The sequence below is a fragment of the Penicillium taxi genome (assembly GCF_028828555.1).
Source record: "Penicillium taxi strain IBT 34144 chromosome Unknown utg000003l_segment0_segment0, whole genome shotgun sequence".
NCBI lineage: Eukaryota > Fungi > Ascomycota > Eurotiomycetes > Eurotiales > Aspergillaceae > Penicillium > Penicillium taxi.
In genome coordinates this window covers 2,176,934-2,203,715 of record NW_026643205.1, presented here as the reverse complement: position 1 = coordinate 2,203,715, position 26,782 = coordinate 2,176,934, and the positions used below count along the sequence as shown (strand labels likewise).

The following is a 26,782-nucleotide window of genomic DNA, read 5'->3' as shown; positions in this document are numbered from 1 at the left end:
TTCGTACATAATTGAGCAAATCAGAAAACTTACCAGTACTGCGAATAAAATCCCGCCGCTAAGTGTAATACTACCTCTCTTACTAGGCAGAACATCCCCGTCCTGTTCTCACGTGAATATGCATGTCGATGTGGAGGTGATTATCGCCCAATGTACCTCCCATAAAAGTCCTGAGGTCAAGTGAGATCTCCTCGACACCCTAACATGATTGCCATCACCGGCATGATTGTACGTTCAAAGGATTAGTCTTCTAAATTTATTCTTACTTTTGGATACAGGGAACATTTTTATTGAGTTCTGGCTAAGTTATTGCAACAGTAGGTCCCGCGGGAGCCTTCATAGCCTATATCATTATGGGATTTGTCACTGCTGGTGTCTCGTATACCACCGGTGGAATCACAGCATCTATGTCCTTGAGGCCGCTTTTGAGGCCGCTACTTTGCTGCAACATTTGTTATTACCTTCTCTCAAAATCATCTCTTCCCGAGGTCTCCAGGTACTTTGCTCCCTCAGGGCAGGATGTGGTCCTCTCAAGATATTCTAACTCTAACCCATCTCGCCTAATTAGATCTGAAATTTCAGCTTTTGAACTAAAATATTATCATGTTAATATTACTACATATGATATTGCAATATGTACAAGAAGTAGGTAGGTTCGCTTGATAGGAAAATCAAGAAGATTAAAGAGCCACCTTGGCCAAAACATCAGTAACCAGTTTAACATCCCGCTCCACATCAACTCTCCAGTTGGAGATGGCAATTCGACAGGCTGGTGCCCCAGCCCAACTGGTCCCAGACACGAACATGCGTGAGGTTTCATTAATTTTGTTTGCCAAATCACGATTCAAAGACTCATCGTTGGCGCGGAAAAGAACACTCATAAAAGTTTGATCCACAAGCTCGGTCTTGGAAGTTGCCTCCGGCAGAGCTGTGTATGCAGGGTGGTCATAAATCCATTCATTAATAGCCCGAGCCAGTCTGATCTGCCGCTGTAGCATATCCCTATATCCATCCTTTCCATAACATAGCAAGGAAGCATACACTGGAAGAGCCCTAAATCGGCGGGAGTTCTCGATTCCGATATTCAGAGGTGATGGGATAGAAGGACCATCCGTGGCACCTGCAGACAAATAGGCTGCGTTTGCATTTTGGAAGACATTTATTGCAAGGTCTGGGTGTCGGCAGAAGAAGAATCCACAGTCGTAGGGGACATTCAGCAGCTTGTGGCCATCGCCAGTAATGGAATCCAGCAGTTCAATTCCTTCGGAGCCTTTCTTTATCGTAGAAAACTCAGGGCTATCGTCCAATACTCGACTAAATATCCCAAACGCACCGTCAGCATGAAGCCATGCTCCATACTTGTCGCAAAGTCTGCGGATTTGACCCAATTGTTCTATTCCACTTGTTGCAAAGCGGCCAGTGTTGACCTCTCCACAGGAGATAGCGACGATGCTGACTTTGTCCACCCGGGACAATTCTTTTTCCAATTGCTCTAGATCAAAACGAAGCGGGTCATCAGCTTGGCAGACATTGCGAACGTTAGCCCTGCCAATGCCTAGAACTCCAGCGGCCTTGACCAAAGATGAATGCGGCAGTGTTGATAGCACTTGAACTCCAGAAAGTCCTAGTGCGTGTAGTACTTCAAAAAGACCGTGCTCACCGACACTCGTGATTTGGCTCCCTGCTCTTTCGGCTGCCTTTTGAAGAACAAACTCTCTCCCACAGGCTAGACCAATGATATTGCTTCCTGTTGCGCCTGTGGTGAAGGTCCCGTTATGCCACGTGGTACGAGGGAGGTTAAACAGATCAAGAAGCAAACCGAGAGCATTGTACTCGACATCGGTGACAATCGAGTGGTTTGCGAGATGCACCTGGACATTTTGATCGTATGTAGAGACAACATGGTCGGCGAAGAGGGCCGCGGGTGTCGTTCCACCAGTCACGAACCCGTAGTAGTTGGGACTTATACTTCCTCCATTGAATGCAGGGACTATATCATCCAAGATGTGTCGTTGGATGGATTCAAGACTGTTACCAGCGTCGGACAGTGTAGTGGGAAGCGAAGCACGGGCTTTGGCTAGGTTCTCAGAACTAGGTAAAACGCCAGATTCCCATCTTCCGGAGCCCTGGGCCACTTGCCAGAGATTTTGGATTGTTTGGCCTTCCATTTCGGTAATTTGGTCTCTCTAAATGCTCTAAATGTTCATTCGGGCTGTAATAAGTACTCGAAGTCGGGATTTGCCCCATTTTGGAGCTCCGGTTGGGCCTTCCTAAAGCAGCTAGCGTGTAATTAAGATGGCAGATAATCGCGATCTAAAGAGTGGAACCATAGCAAATTTCAGACACGTGATAGTGTCAAAGGATCGAAAGTTGGCTACTGATATATCCTAAGAACACTATACTCTCGTGGTTGAGCTAGAAAATATACTAACCACTAGCGATGGTTAGTGGTCAGCAACAGTTAACATCTGTAGGATTTAGTAATACATTCATCTGTATCTGTATTAGGAATTATTTATCTGTATAGATATTCTGCCACCGCCCTATAGTATCACGTGTATCCTGTAAGACGAATCCTTCCGCCAATATGAGACGACCGCGTACCCTAAGATAAGCCTTGTGGCGGTGCGGCGGTAGCAAACTCAACTATAGATTCCCTTTGACCACAGAATTCAATCCGCGGCTTTAAGGCGGGCTATTGACATGACCTTCATCATGATCACGTGAGAGCCGAGGAAACCCCCATCAATGACTAATCATTGGAACAGCTCTTGTGGCCAATTATAGAAAAGTGGGTATTTATATCAACCTCGCGATACACTGTTGCCATGGCTTCACAGACAATCGAGTATATATAAAAGATTTCTAAGGTCAAAGAATGAAACCATTGCTCAGTCATTAACTACTTTAGATGTCCTGACATGCCAACCTCTTAAATCTTACATCCAACTCGAAGTGAGGCTTTCAAGTCAAAGACAAAACATATATCACAGTTTCCATGAAGTCTCCACAGCAACATCAATAAAATCATTATTATATGCCACACTTTAAACTCTTCGAGGTGAATAGGGGTTTGCCGAGCAATGACGTTGCCAGCTACAATGAAAATGAGACCAAAGAATCTTTTTCCGAAAAATGAATTCAATGAATTCATCACTTGGCCTTCCGAGGAAACAGGCAAATGAAGGCATCATGGTGAACTGTTCACTCCATATCAAGGAGATCAAGGAGTAATTGTAATGCATTCATTACATTACATTTTGGTCGGTTTTTGGATGGGGCGAAACACTGAAATCAATCAAATTTCCAAGGTTACTTAGGTATTAAGTATTCATAGATTCATGGGAGTATCGTACATACCTAAGTAATTACCTCAATTCTAACAATTGAATATACGAACTCTATTGCCTCGCTAGAGGTACTTGGCATATCTTAGAAAGCCTACTTGATTAAATCAGGAACTAGTTAAGATCATCGATCACAATTAATAACTGGAATAACTACAAGAATCATTTATTAAACTAGTTAGAGACACCCGTGGAAAATACAGTCTCTTCTAAGCCCTGAAGCATAATGAGTGCCCACCTGGGCATGTAATACTGTAACTCCAAATCCTAATACAATAACCTTGGAAACCAAAATATTCATTTGTCTTTTTTAAAAAAATAAATAAAAATAAAAATATAAAAAATAAAAAATCATCGACGACGACCAGCACCACCCATGTTATCAGTCCGGTCGGCCATACTGACCACTTCACCAATGCCGGCTGCCTCTTGCTCATCTTCGAGTGCCATGATCTCTTCTCGGCTATCCCACCATTTCTCTTCGGCCATGTCGAATGCGTCCTTGCGTAATTCCTTGATGGTCTTCTCGTCAAATATCCCCTTGTCTTTCATATGTTCGATCAGTACCTTTTGCCATTCTTCGGATGTTCTGGTGAAGAACTCGCGTAGACTTTCGAAGGGGCGAGGCAGTGGCCTGGTATCAGCAGGTGCGTCGGTGTCTTGCTCTTCCTCAACTTCAAGCTGCTGCAAATCCTGGGTTACAGACGGCACTGTGGCGTCTGTAGGAGCAGTTGAGGAGGCATCCAAAGACATGGCATCGCCTTCTTCTTCATCCTCTTCGTCGTCATCTTCGTCGTCATCCATATCTTCGTCACTGTCCTCATCGTCCAAGAGATTCCAGTTCTCAGGCTCGTTGTAAAAGACCTCCTTGACACCATCAAGCTTGACTAGATCAATTGAGTACATATCGTCAAACGTGAACTCTCGATCCCCTCTTTCAAAGGTACCACCATAGATGAACAGGGTATCATCCTGCACGGCGAGCTGAGCATTGAATCTCCTGTGTGGCATTTCGAATCGGACAACAGCCGGCTTGGCAGGCTCAACAGGTTCTTCCGTGTTCGGTGTACTCGATTGCATGAAATCGTCATCGTCGTCATCCTCACGAATTCCACCCTTAGCCTCCAAGGCCTTGAGATTCCTCAAAAGTTCTTCTTCGTCCGCCTTTCCTCTGTTACGTGTCTTATTGCCCTGATTCGCCTGCTGCTTCTTTCCAGGCGCACGAGGACGACGTAAAGTCAATGGGAAAAATCGGTTTCGGTCGGTAGTCCATGCAAACAGCTTGTCGAAGAACTCGCTGTCGATTCCCTCTTCAGTCAATTCCACATCATGAACACCACCGAACATGATGCCTCGTCCTTTGTGATACGCCATGGTCGTTCCTGCACGTGACGGGTTAGGCGTGTTAGCCGGCTTTTTCCGCCGCTCCCAGCGGATAATAGGTCCGACTGATGCTCCTGAATCAGATTCTGGAGGAGTAATTCTTAGGAACCAGGTATCTTGGTGGACCATAGGCCGCAGAGATATTTTCTGGGGTCCCTTGCCCGGCTTGCCACTAGGACCACCGGCAGCCTTCACTCGAGAGTATCCACCATAAATAACTGCTCCAGTTTCATGTGGAAGGAATGAGAAGGAAGAACGTGGATCTGGCTTCTGAGACGCAGCTGTCAATGTAGGGTTGAACCAGGTGTATTTCTGACAATCGTAGATCCAAAGATCTTGCAGATACTTGGTTTGCTGGGAAGTATCTTGGAAGCCGCCAAATAGAATGATATAGTTCTGAGAGGTAGTTAGCATACTTCCGTAAAGGAATACTATTGTGTGGTGCATACTTTGTAGTAAGTCATTCGGTGCCCGCTGCGGGCTGGAGGACCTTTGCTCTTGGTCTCGATACGAGTCCATTCTCGAGTTCCGGTGTCAAGATGCCAAAAGTCATTATAATGATAGAATGTCCCCTGCTTGGGAGATGAAAACTCTCCTGATATGAGTTAGCCAGGTGCCTACATATCTTAACGGATATGGATTGATTCGTACCTCCGAACAAGTATACACCACCCGTGTTGCCTCCACGACACCAAGCATGACCACTACGGGGCAGTGGGCTGTTGGGACTACTAACTTCTCTCCATTCACCTCGATCAATGAGATGAACAAAGAGATTATTGAAAAACGTTGCGTGGGTCCCATCAAAGTATTCACCACCAAATAGCAGCAATTCGTTCCGATTGGAAGGGGATGCAATTATGGTAGATGATGACCGAGGTGTTGGCGGTGCAGAGGGAGTCTCAGTCACCTTCAAGAATCTAGCCTGTTCCTCTGCATACTGAGCGAGGATGGCATCCAGATCGGCATCCTCTGCATCACTGTCTATATCTTTTCCCTTTGCTTTAGACCTTTTCTCCTTTTGTGCGGTCTTCTTTGATTGCTTCGCTGCAACACGCTCTTTGTGCTCAGCGGTCTTCTTATTTTTCTTCGCCATTGAAGATACCTGGTTCCTGTATAGATTTTTTTTTGCAGCTTCAAAATGCGCGGCATAAAAACGGCAGTTTGTTCAAAGGCGGTAAATCCTCGGGCCTCTAAAGTTGATAAATCGACGCGGAAAATTGGTTAGACGGCCTTGGGGTCTTCTTCAGCGTCGATTTATCACATCCTTTATGACGTTCCTATGTTTAACTTCTTGCTGTTATTCTATTTCTGTCCTACGTATCCAACTAAAACGAATACACTCATTTGGCCTTCGTGTCTTTTCTCTTTAGATAACAGTGAGATGGCTATTCTCGGGATAAAGAGAATGTTTATGTTTATTGACATTTTTGTCTATCAGCTTTTTTCTTTGCGCTCTTTCCTCTTACATCCACTTTGAACCTAGGCCCAAATCCAACTACCTCTCTATCTACACCCGTATCTTAAAAAATCTTTCCTCCATAACAGACGATGACTATTTCATATTGTTGGCCATTTGTATAGATTACACTCAGGTATTACGCAATTGTCTGTTCAACTCGACAATCAGAGTTAAACATCCCAAGGGTCGGTCCAAAAGTACGAAATGAACAACAGCAGGATGAATTTATTCGGGGTTTTTTAAGATCTAAGAAAATATTGATACGTTATCGATTATCCTCACCGCTCACGTGCTAGGCGCGTTATCCTGACGCCAAAGGACGCGATAATAGTCAACACCACAACGCTATGAGTATCGCGCCTCTATGACGAAAAACAATTTGGCTGGGCATCTTCAGTGGCTAGTCAGCCGAGGCCCTTCCTTGTATCCATTACTTTCTGCCGAGCCTCTTCCCATACGTCCGAGTCACGCATCTCAACAGCCTACGCCGCCCTCAGATGAAAACGAACTATACTTGGAGACTATTTTGGAGGACACCGAGAATACGCCTGGCGATAGCATGGCAAGACTAGTGCATATGCCTCAGTCTACTAAGAAGCCTCAGTCAATCAACATTTCTGATACATGGCTAGAGCAACCCTCGGCTTCTAAAAAGTCCTCAGCAAACCATTCGGTCCAAGGTACAATAATGGAACTGATGAGCGTGGAAAAATATATTTTGTGCTGACAATTTATTGAAATTAATAGTACCCCAGCTCGACCCATCGTTATCATCTTTAAAAGCTGTCCGACCCAAAGCGACTCCCCTCCGATCAAACAAGATTTTTGAAAGCTCATCCTTTGACGGTATTGAGTCGATTGATTTGACCGGCGAACCAGAACGAACCATACCCCTTTCTTTGTTCAAACCAAAATTTGGAGAGCCTCGTCGACTATGGGGCGAGGAATCTGCACGCGATGAGCCTCGTGAGGCACGAGGCAAAAAGCGAAAGAGCGAGGAATATTCATCGGATCTTCTATCGCCCTCGAAATCCTCGCAAAAAGTTCGTACTCTTTCAAAGGCTAGCAAAACTGCATCGTGGACGGACCCGGTTACTAAGTTGGTGTCAACTTCGAGTCGAGCCGACCGAACAAGCCCATCAAATGCCACAAAAAGCCTCAAAGCCAAGTCTCCAAAGGCCTCATCAAGCCATCGAAAACAGGTCATTGCTGATTCCGATGATGAGGAAGATCCATTTGGAAGCTTGCTTGATGATGGAATCGACGACATGATCTTGGATGCTCCGGGATTGTATCCAACGTTACCCAAACTTAGTCCTTCGGACGATGAAAAGAAAGAGAAGAAGAAAAGGAAGGACCACACCCAAGACTCACTATTATCAAATGAATCGCCTGTTCGTGTTTCATCTTCCATCCGGCCAGCATCTAAAGCAACAGAACATGCCCCGAAGATTTCGCAGTCATCCCCCGGGTTAAAACTGCCTAGCTCTCAAACCAAAGACGAACGGGTACTGAAGTTTCTCGCTCTACCAGCAGATTCTCTCACGCAATCAATCTCGCGGTTAGAGCAAACCCTTGAAAAGAACGCGGAGATTGTATACGCTCAAGCAATGCAAGGCCAGCCAGCTCCTGACTTGATTGCTGAGAATAAGCGACTTATCTCCCAGATTCAAGCAATCAAATCCTTGCAAACTCAAATTGTTGCTCATAAAGAGTGCATGTCTCGCAAAGAAAGCCTCAAGAGAAACCTTATGCAAGTCATCTCTCAAGGCTTGGACCCAACATCAATGCCAGAGCTTGTCAAAAGTCGAGCAGTCGAAGCAGAGCTAGAAAATATTGAATCAGTTATTCTTCGGCTCATTCCGCCGGCCGGAGTTCTAGATTTTGCGCACGATTCACTTGGCTCATCTATACAGACGTTGCATAAAGAGCCTGTCCATGCAGATGTGTCTTCAAATCAATGCACCGACTCTGATTTTGACTGGGACTCTCCACCTCCGCAACCTCGGCCAGTTCAGAAGAAAGACACACATCAGAAGCAACAACATACTTATGTTAGCCCAATAAAACCGAAAGTAAATTCCCGCGATGCAGATGATTTCTCAACTAGCCTCACTCGAGACAACAACAAGAGATCTCCCGTCGCCAGAAACATGGCTTCACCCATAAATCTCGATGATTTTGATTGGAATGATAGTGATGATGATCTTCTGGAGGCAACGAAAAGTCTTGATCAGCGAAAAAAGATGCCCGCTCAATCACTGTACTCTATAGATCGTCATATCTTTGCAGAGACATCTGGAAACACTCCTCAAATGCCCCCACCAAAGAAATCAGCTGACCCAGGCACCTTTTGGTCCAACCATCCTTGGTCCCAGGAGGTTAAAACGGTTCTTGCCAGAAGATTTCATCTCCACGGATTTCGAATGAATCAGCTGGAGGCTATTGATGCGACTCTTGGCGGAAAAGACACTTTTGTGTTGATGCCAACCGGAGGTGGAAAGTCCCTATGCTATCAATTGCCCTCTATTGTGCATGGTGGACGCACCCGTGGTGTAACGATTGTCATATCCCCACTGCTGAGTTTGATGGAAGATCAGGTGGCTCACTTACAGAAACTGGATATCAAGGCATTCATGATCAATGGCGAAACAGATCCGAAGGCTAAAGCATGGATTCTTGGGCAACTGTCTCACTGCGGTGGAGAGAGCCTGGAGCTGCTGTACATCACGCCCGAGATGATCAACAAGAATCAACAATTGGTCAGAGCCCTCGAAAACTTGAATCGACAAAAAAAACTTGCTCGTCTGGTCATCGACGAAGCTCACTGTGTCAGTCAATGGGGTCATGACTTCCGTCCAGATTACAAGGAGTTGGGAGAAGTCCGCGCAAGACTCCCTGGTGTGCCGCTCATGGCTTTGACTGCCACTGCAACAGAGAACGTGAAGGTGGATGTCATGCATAATCTCAAGATGACCGACTGTGAGGTATTTTTGCAGAGCTTCAATCGCCCGAATCTTACCTATGAGGTGCGAACTAAGGGCAAGAATGGAGATGTACTAAAAGATATTGCGGAAACAATCAACAAGTCCTACTCAAAACAATGTGGGATTGTTTACTGTCTCTCGCGCAACACATGTCAGCAAGTGGCAAAAGATCTCAAAGAAAAGCACAATATCAAGGCCAGGCACTATCACGCTGGGCTGGATGCAAACGAAAAATCAACTGTGCAGCGTGCATGGCAGGCGGGAAGATGCCATGTCATTGTGGCTACCATTGCCTTCGGGATGGGAATCGATAAACCTGATGTACGATTCGTGTTCCACCATAGTATCCCCAAAAGCCTCGAGGGTTATTACCAAGAAACAGGTCGTGCTGGTCGAGATGGCAAACGGTCTGGCTGTTTCCTCTACTATGGCTATCGTGATGTCACGATGCTCAGGCATATGATTGAGAAGGGCGACGGCAGCTACGAACAAAAGTGCCGGCAAAAACAAATGCTGCGCAACGTTGTTCAATTCTGTGAGAACAGCAGTGATTGTAGGCGAGTTCAAGTACTTGCCTATTTCAATGAATATTTCCGCCGAGAGGACTGTGGCAATTCGTGTGATAATTGCAAATCTGATCTGGTGTTTGAGGATCGTGATTATACCGACTATGCTTCCTCCGCCATCAAAATTGTACGACATTTCCAAAGACTGCATGAGAAATTAACTGTGCTCTATTGTGCGGATGTTCTCCTAGGAGACTTGAAAAAACCCAGAAGTCCACAACACCGACAAATTCCATGGTATGGAAACGGAAGGCAACTGGATCGAGCGGAGGTGGAGCGCCTTTTGTATCGTCTGTTAGCTGAGGATGCTTTGGCAGAAGACAATGTCATCAATAAGAAGAATTTCGCTGTCCAGTACCTCATTCTTGGTCGGCGTGCCACAGAATTTGAAACTGGGCAGCGTCGATTGAAACTCAAGATTCGCGTCTCTCTAAATGGGAAAAGTCGGGGATCTCAGCCGGCACAGAAGTCGAAGGCTGGCAGCCAAACTTATCCACAGTCCACTATGGTCTCATCCCCCGTTCAGTCTGCTACCAATGGTCGCCAATCACGCTCACAGCGCGCCAAGCCGATCAACTATTCAGACGACGATGAGAGCGATGGATTCGAGGAAATTCGAGTTGCTGGTAGATCGCAGCGAGAAAAGGCTCATGAAATGGGGCCGCCCATTACTAAGGATCAAAAAATGGATCAACTTGATCACCTTCACCGTGCAGTTGTTGAGGACTTCGAGGCAACTGCTAAAGGATACCTCCAAACTGTAAGAATCGCAATTCTTCCCAAATCTTGTAAATTTTCGCTCATTTCTTTCTAGGAGATTGTTGACAAGGGTCTTCGCGCTCAGCCTTTCCCAGACTATATTTTGCGTGATATGGCCATTCGTTTTCCGAAAGGTAAATCTTCTTAGTACTCTACAGTATGAGTTTGTGCTAACATCCAACTAGATTTACATGATCTCCGTGCTATTCCAGGTATCGACCATGACAAGGTCGATCGCTACGGCCCTCACATTCTCAAACTTGTGGTCAATGCCAAACGTCGTTATCTTGAATTAAAGAAAGACGCCGAGGACAACGCGAAGGACGATGGAGTTGTACCGGACCCCAATCATCACAATGTGATTAATCTCAGCAGCGGTGATGAATTCGATGACGATGATCTTTTTGTCGACCAGATTTCTAACTTTGATCTCGACAATACTACGGAAGATCCAATGGATCAGACCACAGACAGCATCACTAGCCGTTATTTCCCTCCTCCTTCTCCAGGCAATGCTTACGAGTCTGTCTCTGCTCCTTCCGGTTCAAAGGGACGCAAACGTGCAGCCGCTCCTAAACGTCCTCGAGCAAAGGCTGGTAGTTCCTCTATTGGCTGGAAATCAAAAGCCTCCAAATCTAGAGGCTCTAGCAGCCGTCCTACAGGCCGATCATCTGCTGCATCCCGAAAAACTGCTAACCCCAAGACCTCGAAGTCCACGATTGGAATGATGCCTATTTGATTAATGAATATCTTTTTATATCCTTTTCTCCGTTTGTTAATGTTGGTTCTGATCTGCATTGGTGTCGTGGAGCATCTATAGGCGTCTCATACATGCTCAAAGGCCGTTATATTTCGGGCCATTTTGAATACATTGGAAGGATTAACAAGTAGACATAATACCACATTTGATCCCTTGGGATAAGTCATTTATTCATTCTTCATTTACCTTAGCGAACGACTGAAATCAATTAGTCGCAAGCGCTTGGCATCTCTCGGGTGAAATTGAGCTACTCTGGCTCCCACTAGAAAACGTGAAATCGCCGAATCACGTTTGAGATCTACATAAGAAGTGCCCGCATCCAATAGGGCATTCAATAACTCATGCACCTCTTCAGCGGCAGCTTCACGTTTGTTGTTGGAAGTGGTACCATCTACATTGCCGCGAAGGAATTGATCGATCCGCTGTTGACCCCCTTCCTGGGGCTCGGTGGGCTTCTGCTTTTTTGGTTTCCCATGGGCGGTGTAGCCTGCCTTTAGTGTGGCATCTGACACCTCCAATGCGTCCCCAACAGTGGGACCCCCAAGGTCCTCAGCAGCAAGCATAGGAGCCAAGGTCTCATCGATAAAGTGGACCAGTGAGTATTTTAGATCTTTTGAGGCTTGAAGTAGTTCGGTGTTCCTCTCTTGCTTTTGACCGATCACCTCTTGAGCGACCTGAGATGGGGTTTGTTTTTGCTTTCGTGCATTGAGATTTCGAATAATCTGTATCCGCTCTCTCAGTCCACTGGCAATTAGTTGTGAGTCCTGAAGATTGGCCTCTTCCATTTTAAGGCGCTCACGGTCTGCGGATAGCTTATGTGCTGTCTGAGAGACGGCAGCCTTGCTCTCAGTGACAAGCATGGCGGTTTCTTCAACTGCTATCAATGAGGGCAGGATGGGATCTGTAGCTGGTACCTCATCTGCCGTTGCAAGTAGTGACTCGTAGGCTTTTTGAATCCTCCGGTTGCGAGAAACACGCGCCCAGATGTCCTCTTCATCATCCAAAAGGCCATGCGAATGAATCTTACGGAGCTACGATAGAAGGTTGGTATTAGTTATAACTATCGTAGGGATAAGGGCTGGTATACTTCAATGAGTTCATCCTCTTGGAGTCTGAACTGCTCTTGGAGCTTTTCTAGGGTCTTATCTAAGCGATGAGCATAAGCTTGCAGGGCGGTTGTACTAAGAGGCTCGCTGGTCGACTCCTTCTCTGTAGCTTGACGATTCTTAGAAAATTTCAGAATTTTCTGGATAGTTTCCTCGGATATGTCCATGGTGAATCGTGTATTCCGATGTATCATTGACGCAAAACAGAGTCGCGTACAAAGTCGCGCGTTATATAATCACGTGATATGGCTTCATTGGGTTAGCTCCGCTTTTCGACCATCACTCTTCACTACTCACTTCCGTTTCATCTCTGACCATCTTCAGCGAATCCTCCCCCTTTCAAGTGTCCATTTCCCCACAAGGATTTTATCATTTCACAAGCTTGTCTCCCCTAGCGATATTGTCTTGTCTGAAGTGAATTCTAACCTGCCCAATCTCTTTATCCCACCACCGCTCGTTCTTGCTCAGTCGCATTTCGACCCAGAGCTCACTTTCGAATTGGCGTCCAAAGCTCCCCATCCCCACAACCAAATTTCCCCCCGCGCAAAGGAAAACAGGAAACTCCTTCAGGATCGCCCCAAGTTTTCACCCTCTGAGTTATCTTTCCCACCCGACAACAAACCTACTCACCTCATCCATTCACATCCATAATCTCTTTCCTCCACATCAAATATCCTTGTCCATCACCCGATCTTTTTTTATCGCCAGCACCAGCACGTTTTCCACGGGAACACCTGGTGTACATAAACGATCTTTAAAAAAAAAAAAAAAAAAAAAAAACTCAGATCTTTTTCATCTTTTGACTCCCGACTCCTCTCATTTTAAGCTCAGAACAGCGCAGTGGAAAGTATGTCTGCTTCACCCACCAATCCATCAGCGGCTACCACCAAGCGCCCCCTTGAGGACCCCTCTTCCCCTTCTGGACTCACTGACCAGCCTGATGCCAAGCGCCCGGCTCTGGACAAGGTAGCTCGCAACGGCGACGAAGCCAAGGTCAAGGAAGAAGTGTCTACCAGTCAGGTCAGCCAGATCCCCGCAGTTGACGACTCTAAGGATGTCCAAGGTGACACAGTCGTCCCCGATGCGCCCACCGGCTCCAACGACACCGACAGCAAGACCAAGTCCGAGCCGCAGCCCATTCAGTCCACGGCCTCCCACGGTGATCGCGCCACCACTCAGAACGAGACCGAAGCCGACGAGTCGACTCATATCTACATCCGTTGCATTATCACCACTCAGGAGGCAGCCACCGTTATCGGAAAGGGAGGTGAGAACGTGTCCCAGATTCGCCGTATGTCCGGTGCGAAGTGTGTCGTCAGCGACTATCATCGGGGTGCCGTTGAACGGATTTTGACCGTCAGTGGCACCCAGGATATCGTAGCCAAGGTAAGCTTCTTTTTTCCCCCTCCTTGTGCACATATGCCGGTCTGTTGCTAAATATCCTAGGGATTCGGCTTGATTATCCGCACTCTTAACAATGAACCCCTTGACGTTCCATCCACAGCGCAATCCAAGACCTACGCTCTGCGTTTGCTAATCCCTCACATTCTCATTGGCTCAATTATCGGCAAGGGCGGAGTCCGAATTCGCGAAATCCAGGTTGCCTCTGGAGCTCGCCTCACTGCTTCCGATGCTTGCGCTCCTTTCTCGACTGAGCGCTCGGTGACCATTCTTGGTGTCGCCGATGCCGTGCACATTGCCACATATTACGTTGCCGTTACCTTGAGCGAACAATTGACTGCGCGTTACAATGGACCGGCCGCTTCCAACTATGCCACTCGTACTGGTGCCGCAGTTACACCCGTCCCAGGTGGTATGATCGTTATTCCCTTTGTTCCTATGTCCATGGCTGGCAATTGGGGTCAGTCGGATCATTACAACAAGCGACCCCACCAGGCCCCACCCCCTGCAGCTGGATACGGTGCTGGTCCCTACGGCCAAAATGCTATCCAGCCTGCTATGCCCTACGTTGCACCCCCTGCTCAGTACCCTGTTGCACCCCAACACCCCGGCCAGCCTCAATTCATTGGTCCCCAGGCCCCTAATGGCCGAGGACCTCCTACCGGCCCTGCCGGTGCTATTCCTAGCGTTGGCGGCCTAGTCACCCAGCAGATCTTCATTCCCAACGATATGGTCGGTGCCATCATTGGCAAGGGCGGTGCCAAAATCAACGAGATCCGTCACTTGAGTGGCAGTAACATCAAAATCAATGAACCCCAGGACAACAACAACGAGCGTCTGGTTACCGTCAGTGGAACTCATGAGGCTAACCAAATGGCGTTGTACATGCTCTATGCAAGACTCGGTGAGAAAGGCGATATCTCCGTTGTACAAATCAACACTAACTCCGATATTTACAGAATCCGAGAAACACCGTCCGTAAGGACGGGTTAACAAAGTCCGAACGTTCTCTAACTAGAACTGGACAGTCAGCCAGCTTACGAAAGCATGGTTAATGAGCTTACTAAAAGCAAACGGTGGCCAATGATAATTTTCTTTTCCCAATGATTCTTTACCAAGACAACTAAGTTGGTCTTTTGCTGTACTTTACCTATGAGGCTTGTGATGATCAATCTCACTCAATATCCAGCCTTGCACCCTCCCCTCCCCGTAGCACTTGATCACGTCTCTCTCTTTCTCTCTGAACTCATAAATCCAAATCCCTCCAATCAAATTTCCCCATCATCTGATTTTTGATTGAATCTTATGGAAGCTAACAAATTTCGTTTCCAGTTGTTGGAAATGAATTACGAGGTGCTGCAGGTGGTGGTTCGTCCATAAAGGGGGGGAAAAAAATATCCCAAGGAATATGTCGGTCCAGCAGCAAGTAACAGGTCTGTATAATTGAACCATAATACAGAGTACTACTCCTGTAGTCACAATCCCATCCATGCCCCTAATCTGCTTTTTCCATTTGGTCGTGAGAACCTTACTTAGGTAGGAGCGTTTCAGCAGGACTAACATGAATCCATCAAGAAAGTATTTGATCAATGAGCCAAGTCGTCTCCAGGGTTATCAGACTGAGTGAAAGCTAGAAAACTTGGCCTTGTATAGGTATATATGTGCATTCATATATCATTGATGCATCTTAAGATGTGCTCGCTTGCTACGGCACTTCCACGTCTTGGCTTCTTGATATATGCTTACACCTGCATATGTTGGTATCTGAATTCGAATCAGTGGGAAAATAACTTTGGAAACTTGAAAATGAGGCTCTTTGAGAGTCGGGAACTTACATATATCTATATTATACCTAGTCATCAGAGTGATCATCTCTCTGAGATTGGACTGTTATAAACCTCTAGATGGGGGGGGGGCCCGTGGATACACCTAAGTGGTCCAGTACCGTGGACATACCTAGGTGGTAGGTAACCATTCATCCATGGATCCATGCTTCCCAAGATTCCCAATGCAGGTGTTGTCATTCTGTTTATCTAGGCAGATAGTAAAGCAATCACCTACAGGAACCTCGGGGTTGTTAAATCACTAAAGTACTTTCTTCCCACTTTTTGGCTTTTCCCTTCCATTTTAGTGAGTAGTCAATTTTCATCAGGAATATCGGCGGAGGTTCCTGGGTGGCTATGATAATGATATAGGCCACTATCGTTGTCCGAGTAAGATATCATATATCGAATTATATATTATATTACAGGCGAAGAGATCAGTACAAACTCTATGGTACCGTAAGAACATTTAATCTTTCTTATCTAAACCACCACTAAATTTGCTAATAGTATTCAAATTGCTCATAATATTTATTCATTGCAAGCTGTGTCAAGCGTCAAACACAGATATCAAAATCTCGTGATTAATGTCGGTAAAAATATTACGTGATATCATCCTGAATAGCCTTGTGAACTAAAAAAGATTGTAATCAGGGCACTGTTCAAAAAGTGATAAATGAGGGGGAAAAGTAATGGACTTGATATTGACAAAAAGAAAGAAGATCGAATGTCTTCTCAGGAGAGGAGATTCACGGAAGGTACATTAAAAAGGAACTCACATGAGACTTCTTATATCATATAATGGCTCAGATGTCTCAGCTAATGGAAATAATCGAAAAATTGGAATTTCTTTAGTACCTCATGTCACGAACACCAGTGAGCTTGGCCTTATCGACCGACTCATAGAAAGAAATCTATCCAGATTTTGCCTATTTAGTCTCTATATTTATCAACCATCTCATCATTTTACTCCCGTGTTCTTCTTCCCTCACGATTAGGAGCCACCTTAGTAGTTTTGCAGGGGTAACTGCACGGGTTGTGGCTGACTCGGAGGCCAAAGATTATTTACACCCTTCTGAACGAAATATCCATATTCACCATACCACCCATAGGTATCAGCGTTCATTATGACATGGGGACTGTCAGAAATTGGACTGCCACAGTTCCATGCAAGCTCAGCACATTCAACTAGCCCGTACTCCTCATCAAACCCGTAGTTGGTCGGTCCAATCCACCAAAGATGAGTGGCCTCGTGCATAATGGTGAGGGCTATAGGGAGGTGAGTCTGTGCCAGCAGAAAAGGCTCCGCCCAAGTTTCACTTACCATCTGTGCCGTCATAATCTTCATCGTGGTATTCTGCTCTGATCTCGTCCGGGCTCCTGTTTTTCATTTTATCGAACCTTGGTAGCTCAAAGAAAAGTGGGCAGAAATTTATGGTGCTGCTGGCCTCGTTAGGGAAAGATCTTGTCGTTGCCCAGTCCGTATCACAAAATTCCTCCTCATCATATACAAATGAGTCTAGACAGCTGATAGTCACTGGGGTACCGGCAATGCGACCATTGGTTCCTGGATTAGAATTGAGTTGGCTAGCCAAGTTCTGTAAGATTGACCTGATTTGCGTTGTGCCGGCTGTGGAACTTTCAAGCGCAAACAACTGAACGTATCTATCCAAGCCGATAGTTAGCCACCAACATTGAATAGGAGAAATATGGAGATCAAGAACAACGACAGACCCTGGATCTTGCTGATTTATACGCTGCTGCGCAGCTAAACTCAATTTCTCTTGTCTAACCGTTGGCCATGTCTTTGTATTGAATCGTGTCCAAGTCACGCTAATAAGCTCTAAAGCACCAACCCAGGCTCGCTGCACTGCAGCACGTTTTGTCTCTTGCACATTCTGGGGGTTTGGGTCACTGCAGCTTGAATCCCAGGTAATGCCGTTCTGATTCATGACATATTGGCTATCACGTTTAGGGACACCAAGTCCTGCAGCTAACTGCAGAAATGGGACCTGCAAAACTAGAAGCAGAATGAGCTTGGGAGTTCGAGCTACCATTCTTGTAGACAAAAATAGCCACAAAAATGCAAAAAAAACCGGGGTTTGTTAGCAAGGTCAAAAGGGGTCATCTCATATTTTAAATACCCTTCTTATCTTCCACCTAGGTATCTTGTTTTCGGGGAAAAATGTCCAGGCCTTTACTAATCATCTCGCATATAAATAGGAGCCAATCTGGAATCTGGGGCCAGAAAGGGACTAAAGTCTTTGAGGATGGCATTGAACATCACAGCCAGCTCTCGCCAGGTCGCTCTTGTGGGGAAGATGAGTGAACATCAGGATATCTCTGGCCAGGATTGTTCCCCTCAGCGTAAGCCTATATCTTGATCCTCATTCCCACACTCACATGCTTGTCGTGTGCGTGAAAGGATTCGCGAAGGTCGATCATACAATCCCACGTGAGGTAAGATCATGATCATGAACAGGCAAAATCGGATATGGTTGGCCACAGTTTCACTTCTTTGGCAATAAAATCAGGGGATCCACTCCCTTGGTCCCTAGCCGTAGGTGTGATGAGCCGCAAAACCTATGTGAAGTGCTAAATCGACAGTATCATCTGCTAGGGATTTATTGCTTTAAACCCACCTATATAGATGCCATACGCAGGGAATTTACTGTATTCTTGCAGCTGCCATGCTCACAGCATAGATAGTACGCCTAGGTCGCAGTTGCCATATACACAGTGTTATAGACGTATGAGTCCTGAAAAGAAAGGGTACTCCACCAGACCCCGACGGGGCGAAATGTGGCGTAAAGGCAGATCGTCACCCCGGATGTATTTTAACGCATTGAAGTTCTGAATATATTTTCCGGCGATATGTACAAATAGTGAGTGCTCCACAATTAGGGCGAAACAATTTGGCCCCCTTTCTATCCTGATCCTAAATGTGCCCGGCGTACCCAAACAGACTTAGCACCTATTTGAGGTTGAGCAAGGAAGTGAGGCTGAAGATATAATAATCATCATATGTCACCATCTGGCCATCATTGTTGCAATTTTCCGAGGTTTATTGTCCTCCATTTGTCTGCATCTAAGAAATATCGACCTTGCAAGGTTTAGTTGACGTCGATGAAGATCCCGGCACATCTCAATGCTTCGCAATCACGGGCTCAGCACCGAGATATGGCTCTTAGTCATGATGGTCCTAGGACAACCATCATTGAAAGCTCTCACAGAGGTATCCAGGGATCTTCATGCGCTAGGCACGCCTATCCTGTATTCCAAGATTGACCTAAGCATCCACAATCTCATTCAACAATCCACTACAGAAGGTGGCCAGGAAATCGCCCAAAAGATCTTTGGCCAGCAGAACCTGTTTATGCAGCAACTTCTCGACCGACCAGAGATGGCCTTGCGAGTGCGATCTTTCACTTGGACAATGGGTTTGCAGCAACTATGCGAGCTACCTCGATGGTCGCAGAAAGAAGGGAAGCCATCCCCAATCCTCCAACTGGAAAATATCTACAGGCTCTATCAATCTCTACGCAATGTCACCTTCGTGGATATTAGTGGAGGAGATCTCCATGATTATCCCTATCCATCACTTCCTCCTCTCTTCCCCGAGGCCACTCACATTCGCCTTAGCGGCCAGATGCATCATGCTCTCGCCTCAGCAATACTCCATGGCCCACAACAAGCACCTTTAAAATGCTTATCTCTTAACAATCTTTTAGAAGCTGGCTGTCTTAAGGACGGTCAGAATTTCCAACCACAATACGACGCTCGCTTCAAGTATCGGCCTCAACTACTGCCGCTAGAAGAAATCTGGCCTGATAATGGGAGCCCCATCCAGGTAGCACCGGGTGAGATGGTCCGCCTCTTAGGCCCTGCGCTTCAATCCCGTTGTTCCCATCTGTGTCGGTTCACATTTAGTATCCTCGACCTCACATCCGAGTCTAGGCTCAGGATTCTTCCCCCAGGCTGGTGCACTCGGAACGCAGCTATTCACGACGAGTTAACGGCGTTCTTTCACACTATCCACCCGCAAGAAGTTACGTTGTTGTATTCACGTCTATCTCCCGAGCGAAGAGCAGAGCTCAAGTCCCGTTACTGGCGACGCCGTTGCCTTGTATCCTCTCGGCCTTCACTCTCTCCCAAGCAAAGGCTCCTTCAAACTTTGCTGGAAGGCTGGCCAGAGTTGCAAAGTATGGAGATACGTGGGGGAAGTCGAGATTCTGACTTTCCGAATGCATCAGTGGAGCCCTTCTCATCACCTGCAGGCCGACAAAGTCTGGAAAATGTTCGAGTCTGCTTTGAGCCGCATAGTTGGGAAACCTATTACGGTCAGATCGGAACTGCCGCTACCATTAGATGAAGCATCAGATGAGAACTGAGCCTATTAAGTAAGAAAACACAGCATTGATCAGATATAGTGTAACAAGTTGACTAAGGAATCATGGCAGCACGATAGGAGTTGGTATATATATATGGCTAACAAATTAGGAAAAACTCCACGCTTACTCCGTAGTTACCCACGTATAAATAAAAGACATTAACGTAATAAATATTGAGTAGAAAGTTTACTTGGCTAGGACTGAAGCACTTGGGCAGATTCATCGGGAGGACTAAAAATACCTGTAGGTTGATCATGCTATTTCAAGGTTGACAGACCTCAAGGCGTATTAGTCATAAAATTAACTTATCACAACTAGATATGGCAGATTACTGGGCCTTTCTTTGAAGTTTGAGAGTACAAAATTAAAATTCATTTCCTGGACATCAGACATAGGTTACAAACCTCAGAAATACACAGAACCCCCAGACTATAAATCATCCACGGTTCTGACCTTCCGCTCTTTCTTTTCAATAGCGGCCTTGACGTTTCCGATCAAAAGCTCGCGACGCTTAGATTTCACCTTCCACCGGGCACTTTCCTCATGGACAGCTATCGCATCGATACCCTCAACACTGCGGAGGCGGGAAGGCTTTGCAGAGCCGTTGACGCTGGTTCGGAAGTTGACACCGCGAGAAGCAGACTCGGGTGTATGGTAAGCGCTACCATCGGGGGTATTAGGGAAATGAGCAATGCTCTTGCGCGGCGTTGTAAAGGGGGACCCTTCACGGCTTGGGGTAGTTGCGGAAATGTCGACTCCAAGTTTGCGCATCTGAGCCTCAAGAACGTCGATGTCACTGCTCTTACTCTCAGCCATGTGCATCATAGTAGCAATAGTGGAGGTGACCGCTTCAACGGTGGGCCGCTTCCGAGATCCGCTGGAGCTTCCATCGGGACGGGGCATGTCAGCCAGCTTGGCTCGTAGCATGGACACGCCCTGCTCGAGATCGGCCATTTGACCTTGGAGTTCAAGGAGTGTGGTGCGAAGGTCGAGTTGGAGAGCAGCCTGCTCTGCGGAGAGAGGTGCCAAGAGAATTGCGTTCGCATCAGTATGGGCATCGAGGGTCTTGCGAATGCTTGCGCATTGTCCGCGCAAGTGAAGAATGTCCTTTGTGATCAACTCGCGGCACTGCTCCAGTTTTTCCTCTACACCTTGCACACGCCCTTCTTGAAGCGAAACAGAGAGGACAGGGACGATATCTTCGAGCTTCCTAATGTCTTGTAAAAATACCTCCTCATCCAAAACATTGGCAGGCTCCTCGCTTTGCAAAATGCTGAGGATATTGTCGAAGTTTGACGATTGAGAGTCCTGATACATAATGAAAGACTGCAATGAACGGGCGTTGATACCCAATGTATCTATCATCGAGTTGACATCGCGGTAAAGTCGTTCAATCATGCCTGGAATACCTGGCTTTGTGGTATCGCCCATGTAGTTTTGGTGAGGGAGGAACGGATCAAGTGTAGACACAGGCTCAACGGGACGAGCAAGGTCAGCCCGAAGATTCTCGTCGTCGTCATCGTCTGACAAGGCAAGTGCCTCTTCTTCCTCCTGCTGGCGTCGCTGGGCTGCCAGACGGCGAGCCTGCTCCTCCTGGGCAGTGTTGCTGGCCTTTCTCAGTTGGGCGTTCTGAGTCAATGAAGCTTTGCGAGCGAAAAGAGCATCGCCAGCCTTGGACTTATCGGTTTTGTTTCCGAAGAGTGGGTTCTTCTGAGAAGTGACGCGAGTAGGACTAGGGGACTGATAAGCGTCGAGGCCGATTTTTGTAACTGGTTCAGGCGGTGGAAGAAGAGGTTGCTTCGAGCCAATTTCTCCAAATAGCTTGCGTGGCTGCGCTGTCGCTTTCGAAATGCCACCAAACAAACCTCGAGTCGGAGTCTTACTAGAAGATACGCTGAACGAACTTTCAGCCGAGGGTCCGGGACTGGGAATTTTACTTTCGTCATGCGTAATCTCCTCTCCGCTATCACTGAAATCAGACTCATGGTCATCTTGCTCTGAATCCACATCTGAATCAGGGGCCGGGCCAAGGTCCTCGTCCTCATTCTCTGACACATCTGAAACCTCTGATTCTAGATCTGAGCCGTCAGAAACCAAAACAGGGGGGTCATCCGTCTGTGTGTTCTCAGGTTTGGGGGTGGAGTCAACCGGCAGAGGTACATCATGATCTTCGGATTTTGGTACAGATTCTTTGGACATGAAATCTGGAGGAAGAGGGGCGTCATCAACCTCGGGGGGTGGGTTCTTGTTGAAGTATGGGTCTGGTGGTAGTGGCGCATCGTCCATTGAACTTTTAGACACATTTGATGAAGCAGAAGTATCTCCTGCGGCGTAGATGTCCCGACTAGAAGGATCAGGCGGTAAGGGTGCCTCGGGGAAGAGGGAATTGGAAGAAATGGACGTCTCTTTCATGGGTGTCACGGTCTTCTCTGAAGGAGCTGACAGAGGACTTCCTATTTGGCTTTGAATGCTAGTTTGTGAGTTGGGTTGAGGAGTGGTCGTCTGAGTAGCAGAGATGTTGCCAAACAGTGAGCCAGCTGGGCTGGAAGTTCTGGAGGTACCAAACATAGATGGCGCACCAAAAGGGGATTTAGATTCAATTTTAGCCGGTGGTGCAGACACCCCTGAATCTTCCGCATCATCCATGGCTTCCGAGTCCGGTCTGGAGGTCAGTGTTGATGTTGACATCGAATCACCAAGTTTTCCAAGAGCAAAAGCACCTGTTGCTGCGTTTTCAGACTTAACTTTGTCATTATCAGACTGAGGTCTGTTGTCGGCAGCAGAGCCATCTGGCTTGAAAGCAGACCCAAGAACGAAGCCACTGTTACCAGTACCAAATGGACTTTTGACGTCACTGGGTTTTTGTGAAGATGAGGTGGAAAAAGGAGATATAGATTGAGATGTACCGCCAAAAGGAGATGAAGATTGAGATTTACCACCAAATGGAGATCCAGTTTGTGGTTGAGACGCCAGCATAGATGTTCCCGAAGTCGCTGCAAATGCAGGTTGGTCTGGCTTTGTCAGTAAGACTGGCTTTGCGGTGGCAAAACTGCTGAAACCACCTGAGAAACCAGAGAGCCCAGTACCACTGGCGAGCAGAGATTTGGCAGCGGGGGGTTGACCGAATGGAGAAGCTGCTGTGCCGAATGACGGCTTGCCAAATGATGGTTGTCCCGGGGTGCTCGTTGAGCCAAAGGCAGCGCCAGGCTGAGATGGTTTTCCGAATGAGGGTGTTCCAAAAGATGGACCTGGAGCAGATGGCGTCCCAAAGGCAGGGGCTCCAATTCCACCTATTTGGGATGGGGTACCAAATGCAGGTGCCTGAGTCGACGGAAATGCAGTGGCCCCCATGGCAGATGGGCTTCCAAAGGAAGGAGCTGCCGCTGGTTTACCAAATGGCGAGGGCGCACCAAAAGCCGGTTGCCCGAATGCAGGTTGTTGTGTAGCCGGAGCTGTCACTGAAGATTGATTCTGGGACAGCCCCATTGCGTTATTATCACCTGCGGCAAGACTAGCATACGGCACTTTCTGTCGAATGGCCTCAGAGTAGATGAACCACCAGGAACAAAGAACGCCATCATTATTAAGCAGCAGCAGCCCCGGGAGAGGAGTCGAGCTCTCTTGAATATCTGCACCAGGGATTGGCGCAATGACAGGTTCAGTTGCCGACAGATCAATAGCCAGACCAATGACAGAAGTCTCATCGGCTGATTCTTTCAGGGGGATGTTGGCTCGTTTTGAGTCGTCACCAACCTCCGTGGTCGTAAACTGGCCAACCAGGGCTTTCGAGGCATCATCACTTGCCAAAGGTTGTTCGGAGCGGGTAACAAGGCCGACATCAGCGGAGGAGGTGGAAGATACGATGAGGACGTCCTTCAGGTACGGCTTATAGTCGCGCAATCGTGCAATGAATTGATATGCGGGGGTACGCTTCATACCAAATCCCATTGTTGAGCAAAGGTCTGGCAATTTCTGGATAAGGAAGGGTGCCTGTTTTCGTCGCGTTATGATGTAGTATGAAGAGTCGGGGTTTTGGCCCATGTCATCTTCAAGAGCATTTGGTGTATACACTATGAAGAATACATCATTCTCAAGCCATGCAATAGACGACACTGTTGAAGTATTAGCAAATGAAACTCTGATGGATAAAAAGACCTACCATGACTTTCGCTCTGTAGATCAGAAGGCCGAGGAACTTGTGCCTTGACGACTCCATCCGGAGTCATTTGATCGGCTGTTCCATCAGCAAGACCAGCCACGAGCTGCTTTCCTTTGTTACTCCATGCAACACTGCTGACTCCAGTCTTTAGAACGGGGCCGTTGGCACCAGAAACGAGATTTCCTGCCTTGAGATCTGCAACAAGTAGTTCGCCGTTGGCGGTGACCAGGGCGACGAGCGAAGAGTTGGGATCGGGGTTTGGAACAAGAGCGCGAATCGATGCGCCATTCGTTGGAACGGATACGGCTGGTTGGGCGTTGCCCTGGAGAAGAGTGCTGGTCTGGAATACGGAAATTTGCGAGCCATTCTCAGAGGCCAGTATTAATGCCTCGTCGTTTGCAGTGAATGCCACATGTGTTGGACGCGCAGAGAGGGGAATTGTCACCTGTGGTTGGAAAGACCTCGTTTTAGCTTTATCGCCGGGCGCACTAATTGCTTTTCTGACAGAATCGGTAGTTCCTATCACAAGGACATCGGGACCAGCACCAACAACAAGACCATTTGTCTGCGCGACAGCCAGCAGCGAACATGTCGGGGAGGGAAGGGCGTTCTCGGGCCAGGGTGTGGGAAGGAAACGGATATTAGTATCACCAGAGATGCCTTTGAATCCAATCTCCTAGATTTTATGTTAGATGTAACGTTCAACAACATTGAAAAAGAACTATGAGGTACGTACGTCTGTAAAGACATCTGACAGCTCCGGGCCAAGCTCCGCTGACGGGCTGCCTCCACTGGAAGTGGATGTGCCAAAGTTGAACGCCATTCTGAAGTGCTAAAATTCTGCGGAAACTATGCGGGACCGGGCGGTTACAGGTGATGGAGTCTTAGAAGCATTGAACGATGGTGAGCTCGGCGGCGTCAAGAATGAGCGTCGTTGGAGTGCTTGCGGACTCCGATTGAAGAGATTCACAGTACGCGCAAAAGTATTTGCGCAGTCTCTCCCCAAACAGAAAAGGCAGTGTAGTACTAAAGATCCTGGGTAGGACCGCGATGGGAAGAAGAAGAAGGAAGGAGAGCGTGAGGTAACTACTTGAAGACCGCCTAAAAATGTTGGAGGCAAAAACACACGGTTAACACCTGACGGGTCAGGCACCAACTAGGCTGTCGAGAGCTTCGTCACCCCAAACAGCTTCAACTTCGCTCATCATCTTCGTTCCCCATCCTACACTCATCGCTCCTTTCACGCGCCGCCTAGTTTCCTCCATTTGGTGTTCTGAATTGTTGATATCTGTCCATTCTTAAAATCTAAAAACTCTCCTCGAGTCGTTCTTGCAACGTCATCATGCCGGGCTTCGACTTCTCTAACTACAACCGCAACGCGGCTCTTCACGCCAGGGGAGTCCCCCTTCCAAAAGCTACCAGCACCGGTACAACTATTGTCGGGTGCATCTTTGATAATGGCGTTGTGGTATGTCTTTCAACTATTGCTGGTACTAGAATATACAAAGATCCACGGAAGCTGACACTAGTGTGATTGCAGATTGCAGCAGATACCAGAGCGACCAGCGGTCCCATAGTAGCAGACAAGGTATCACTCCCATATAGAAGAAGACTTGATATATGGGTCACTGACATATGAGCCGATAATAGAACTGTGAGAAGCTTCACTACATCTCCCCAAAGATCTGGTGTGCCGGCGCTGGTACAGCTGCCGACACCGAGTTCACCACTGCCCTTATTAGCTCCAACGTCGAACTACACTCGCTATCCACAGGACGTGATCCGCGAGTGATTACCTGCATGACCATGCTGAAGCAGCACCTCTTCCGATACCAAGGCCACATCGGTGCGTACTTGGTGGTGGCAGGCGTTGACCCGACCGGAGTCGGTCTTTACACTGTGCACGCGCACGGTTCAACGGATAAGTTGCCGTACGTGACAATGGGATCTGGTTCACTGGCAGCAATGTCGGTGTTCGAGTCTATGTGGAAGCCGGATCTGGATCGCGCTGGGGCCGTGGCTCTGTGCGCCGAGGCCATCAAGGCCGGTATCTTCAACGACTTGGGATCCGGTAGCAATGTCGACGTGTGTGTCATTGAGAATGACAAGCCTACACAGTTGCTTCGCAATTATGAGAAACCCAATGAGCGTGGTCTCAAGGAGCGCAATTACGGTTTCCCCCGTGGTACTACCGCCTACTTGAACCAGAAGATCATCAGCAAGGAGGACATGAAGAAATATGTCACCATTGAAACCTTGTCTGGGGATAGCAGCTTGGTTGGTGAGAGAATGGAGGTAGATGTTTAGAAATTTGGAGTTCTTTCGTCGCTTATTGGATAATACAATATTGCATCTCCTTGCCAATGTGTTTATGAAAGAGGAAGGGCTTTGCCTTCAGACACTTTAGTTATGATTCCAATCGAACTGAAAACATCAGCTCTGTCAAATGAAAATTCAAGGCTGCGCTTGAAATAATGAGTCAAAAATAAAGGTACATCTACGTTTATGGCGCCGGAAGTAGCTTGCCTACTAATACCGAAATATGGAGTCCAAGGTTCAAGCCCATGTTGGCAACTATCAACCCTCGAGAACTTATAAGTTCATATGTATGTATACGGCACTACAAGGGTTTATTTTC

The 26,782-nt window shown here is 47.2% G+C and overlaps 9 protein-coding genes across 9 annotated transcripts; 4 read left to right on the top strand and 5 right to left on the bottom strand.

Annotated features, from left to right (window-relative positions):
* Positions 1-680: 680 nt before the first annotated feature.
* N7495_004282 (pyridoxal phosphate-dependent decarboxylase family protein) lies at positions 681-2,168 on the bottom strand (the record flags this gene model as incomplete). The annotated part of the gene is made up of 1 exon (XM_057206933.1): positions 681-2,168. One exon carries the CDS (start codon positions 2,166-2,168, stop codon positions 681-683), a length of 1,488 nt encoding a protein of 495 aa, XP_057064613.1.
* Positions 2,169-3,698: 1,530 nt separating this feature from the next.
* N7495_004281 (putative Kelch repeats protein) lies at positions 3,699-5,826 on the bottom strand (the record flags this gene model as incomplete). The annotated part of the gene is made up of 3 exons (XM_057206932.1): positions 3,699-5,126; positions 5,180-5,325; positions 5,382-5,826. The coding sequence occupies 3 exons, from the start codon at positions 5,824-5,826 to the stop codon at positions 3,699-3,701; spliced, it is 2,019 nt and encodes a 672-aa protein (XP_057064612.1).
* A 730-nt stretch (positions 5,827-6,556) lies between these two features.
* On the top strand, positions 6,557-11,243 carry N7495_004280 (uncharacterized protein; the record flags this gene model as incomplete). Its single annotated transcript, XM_057206931.1, has 4 exons — positions 6,557-6,872; positions 6,940-10,505; positions 10,560-10,638; positions 10,690-11,243. The coding sequence occupies 4 exons, from the start codon at positions 6,557-6,559 to the stop codon at positions 11,241-11,243; spliced, it is 4,515 nt and encodes a 1,504-aa protein (XP_057064611.1).
* Positions 11,244-11,446: 203 nt separating this feature from the next.
* Positions 11,447-12,537, bottom strand: N7495_004279 (uncharacterized protein; the record flags this gene model as incomplete). Its single annotated transcript, XM_057206930.1, has 2 exons — positions 11,447-12,295; positions 12,352-12,537. The coding sequence occupies 2 exons, from the start codon at positions 12,535-12,537 to the stop codon at positions 11,447-11,449; spliced, it is 1,035 nt and encodes a 344-aa protein (XP_057064610.1).
* A 682-nt stretch (positions 12,538-13,219) lies between these two features.
* On the top strand, positions 13,220-14,753 carry N7495_004278 (telomere maintenance protein PBP2; the record flags this gene model as incomplete). Its single annotated transcript, XM_057206929.1, has 3 exons — positions 13,220-13,756; positions 13,817-14,675; positions 14,731-14,753. The coding sequence occupies 3 exons, from the start codon at positions 13,220-13,222 to the stop codon at positions 14,751-14,753; spliced, it is 1,419 nt and encodes a 472-aa protein (XP_057064609.1).
* Positions 14,754-16,600: 1,847 nt separating this feature from the next.
* On the bottom strand, positions 16,601-17,651 carry N7495_004277 (uncharacterized protein; the record flags this gene model as incomplete). The annotated part of the gene is made up of 2 exons (XM_057206928.1): positions 16,601-16,863; positions 16,919-17,651. The coding sequence occupies 2 exons, from the start codon at positions 17,649-17,651 to the stop codon at positions 16,601-16,603; spliced, it is 996 nt and encodes a 331-aa protein (XP_057064608.1).
* Positions 17,652-18,742: 1,091 nt separating this feature from the next.
* On the top strand, positions 18,743-19,966 carry N7495_004276 (uncharacterized protein; the record flags this gene model as incomplete). The annotated part of the gene is made up of 1 exon (XM_057206927.1): positions 18,743-19,966. The coding sequence occupies one exon, from the start codon at positions 18,743-18,745 to the stop codon at positions 19,964-19,966; it is 1,224 nt and encodes a 407-aa protein (XP_057064607.1).
* A 448-nt stretch (positions 19,967-20,414) lies between these two features.
* On the bottom strand, positions 20,415-24,967 carry N7495_004275 (FG-nucleoporin NUP159; the record flags this gene model as incomplete). Its single annotated transcript, XM_057206926.1, has 3 exons — positions 20,415-24,097; positions 24,145-24,820; positions 24,881-24,967. The coding sequence occupies 3 exons, from the start codon at positions 24,965-24,967 to the stop codon at positions 20,415-20,417; spliced, it is 4,446 nt and encodes a 1,481-aa protein (XP_057064606.1).
* Positions 24,968-25,486: 519 nt separating this feature from the next.
* Positions 25,487-26,451, top strand: pup1 (proteasome core particle subunit beta 2; the record flags this gene model as incomplete). Its single annotated transcript, XM_057206925.1, has 3 exons — positions 25,487-25,612; positions 25,685-25,732; positions 25,795-26,451. The coding sequence occupies 3 exons, from the start codon at positions 25,487-25,489 to the stop codon at positions 26,449-26,451; spliced, it is 831 nt and encodes a 276-aa protein (XP_057064605.1).
* Positions 26,452-26,782: the final 331 nt, after the last annotated feature.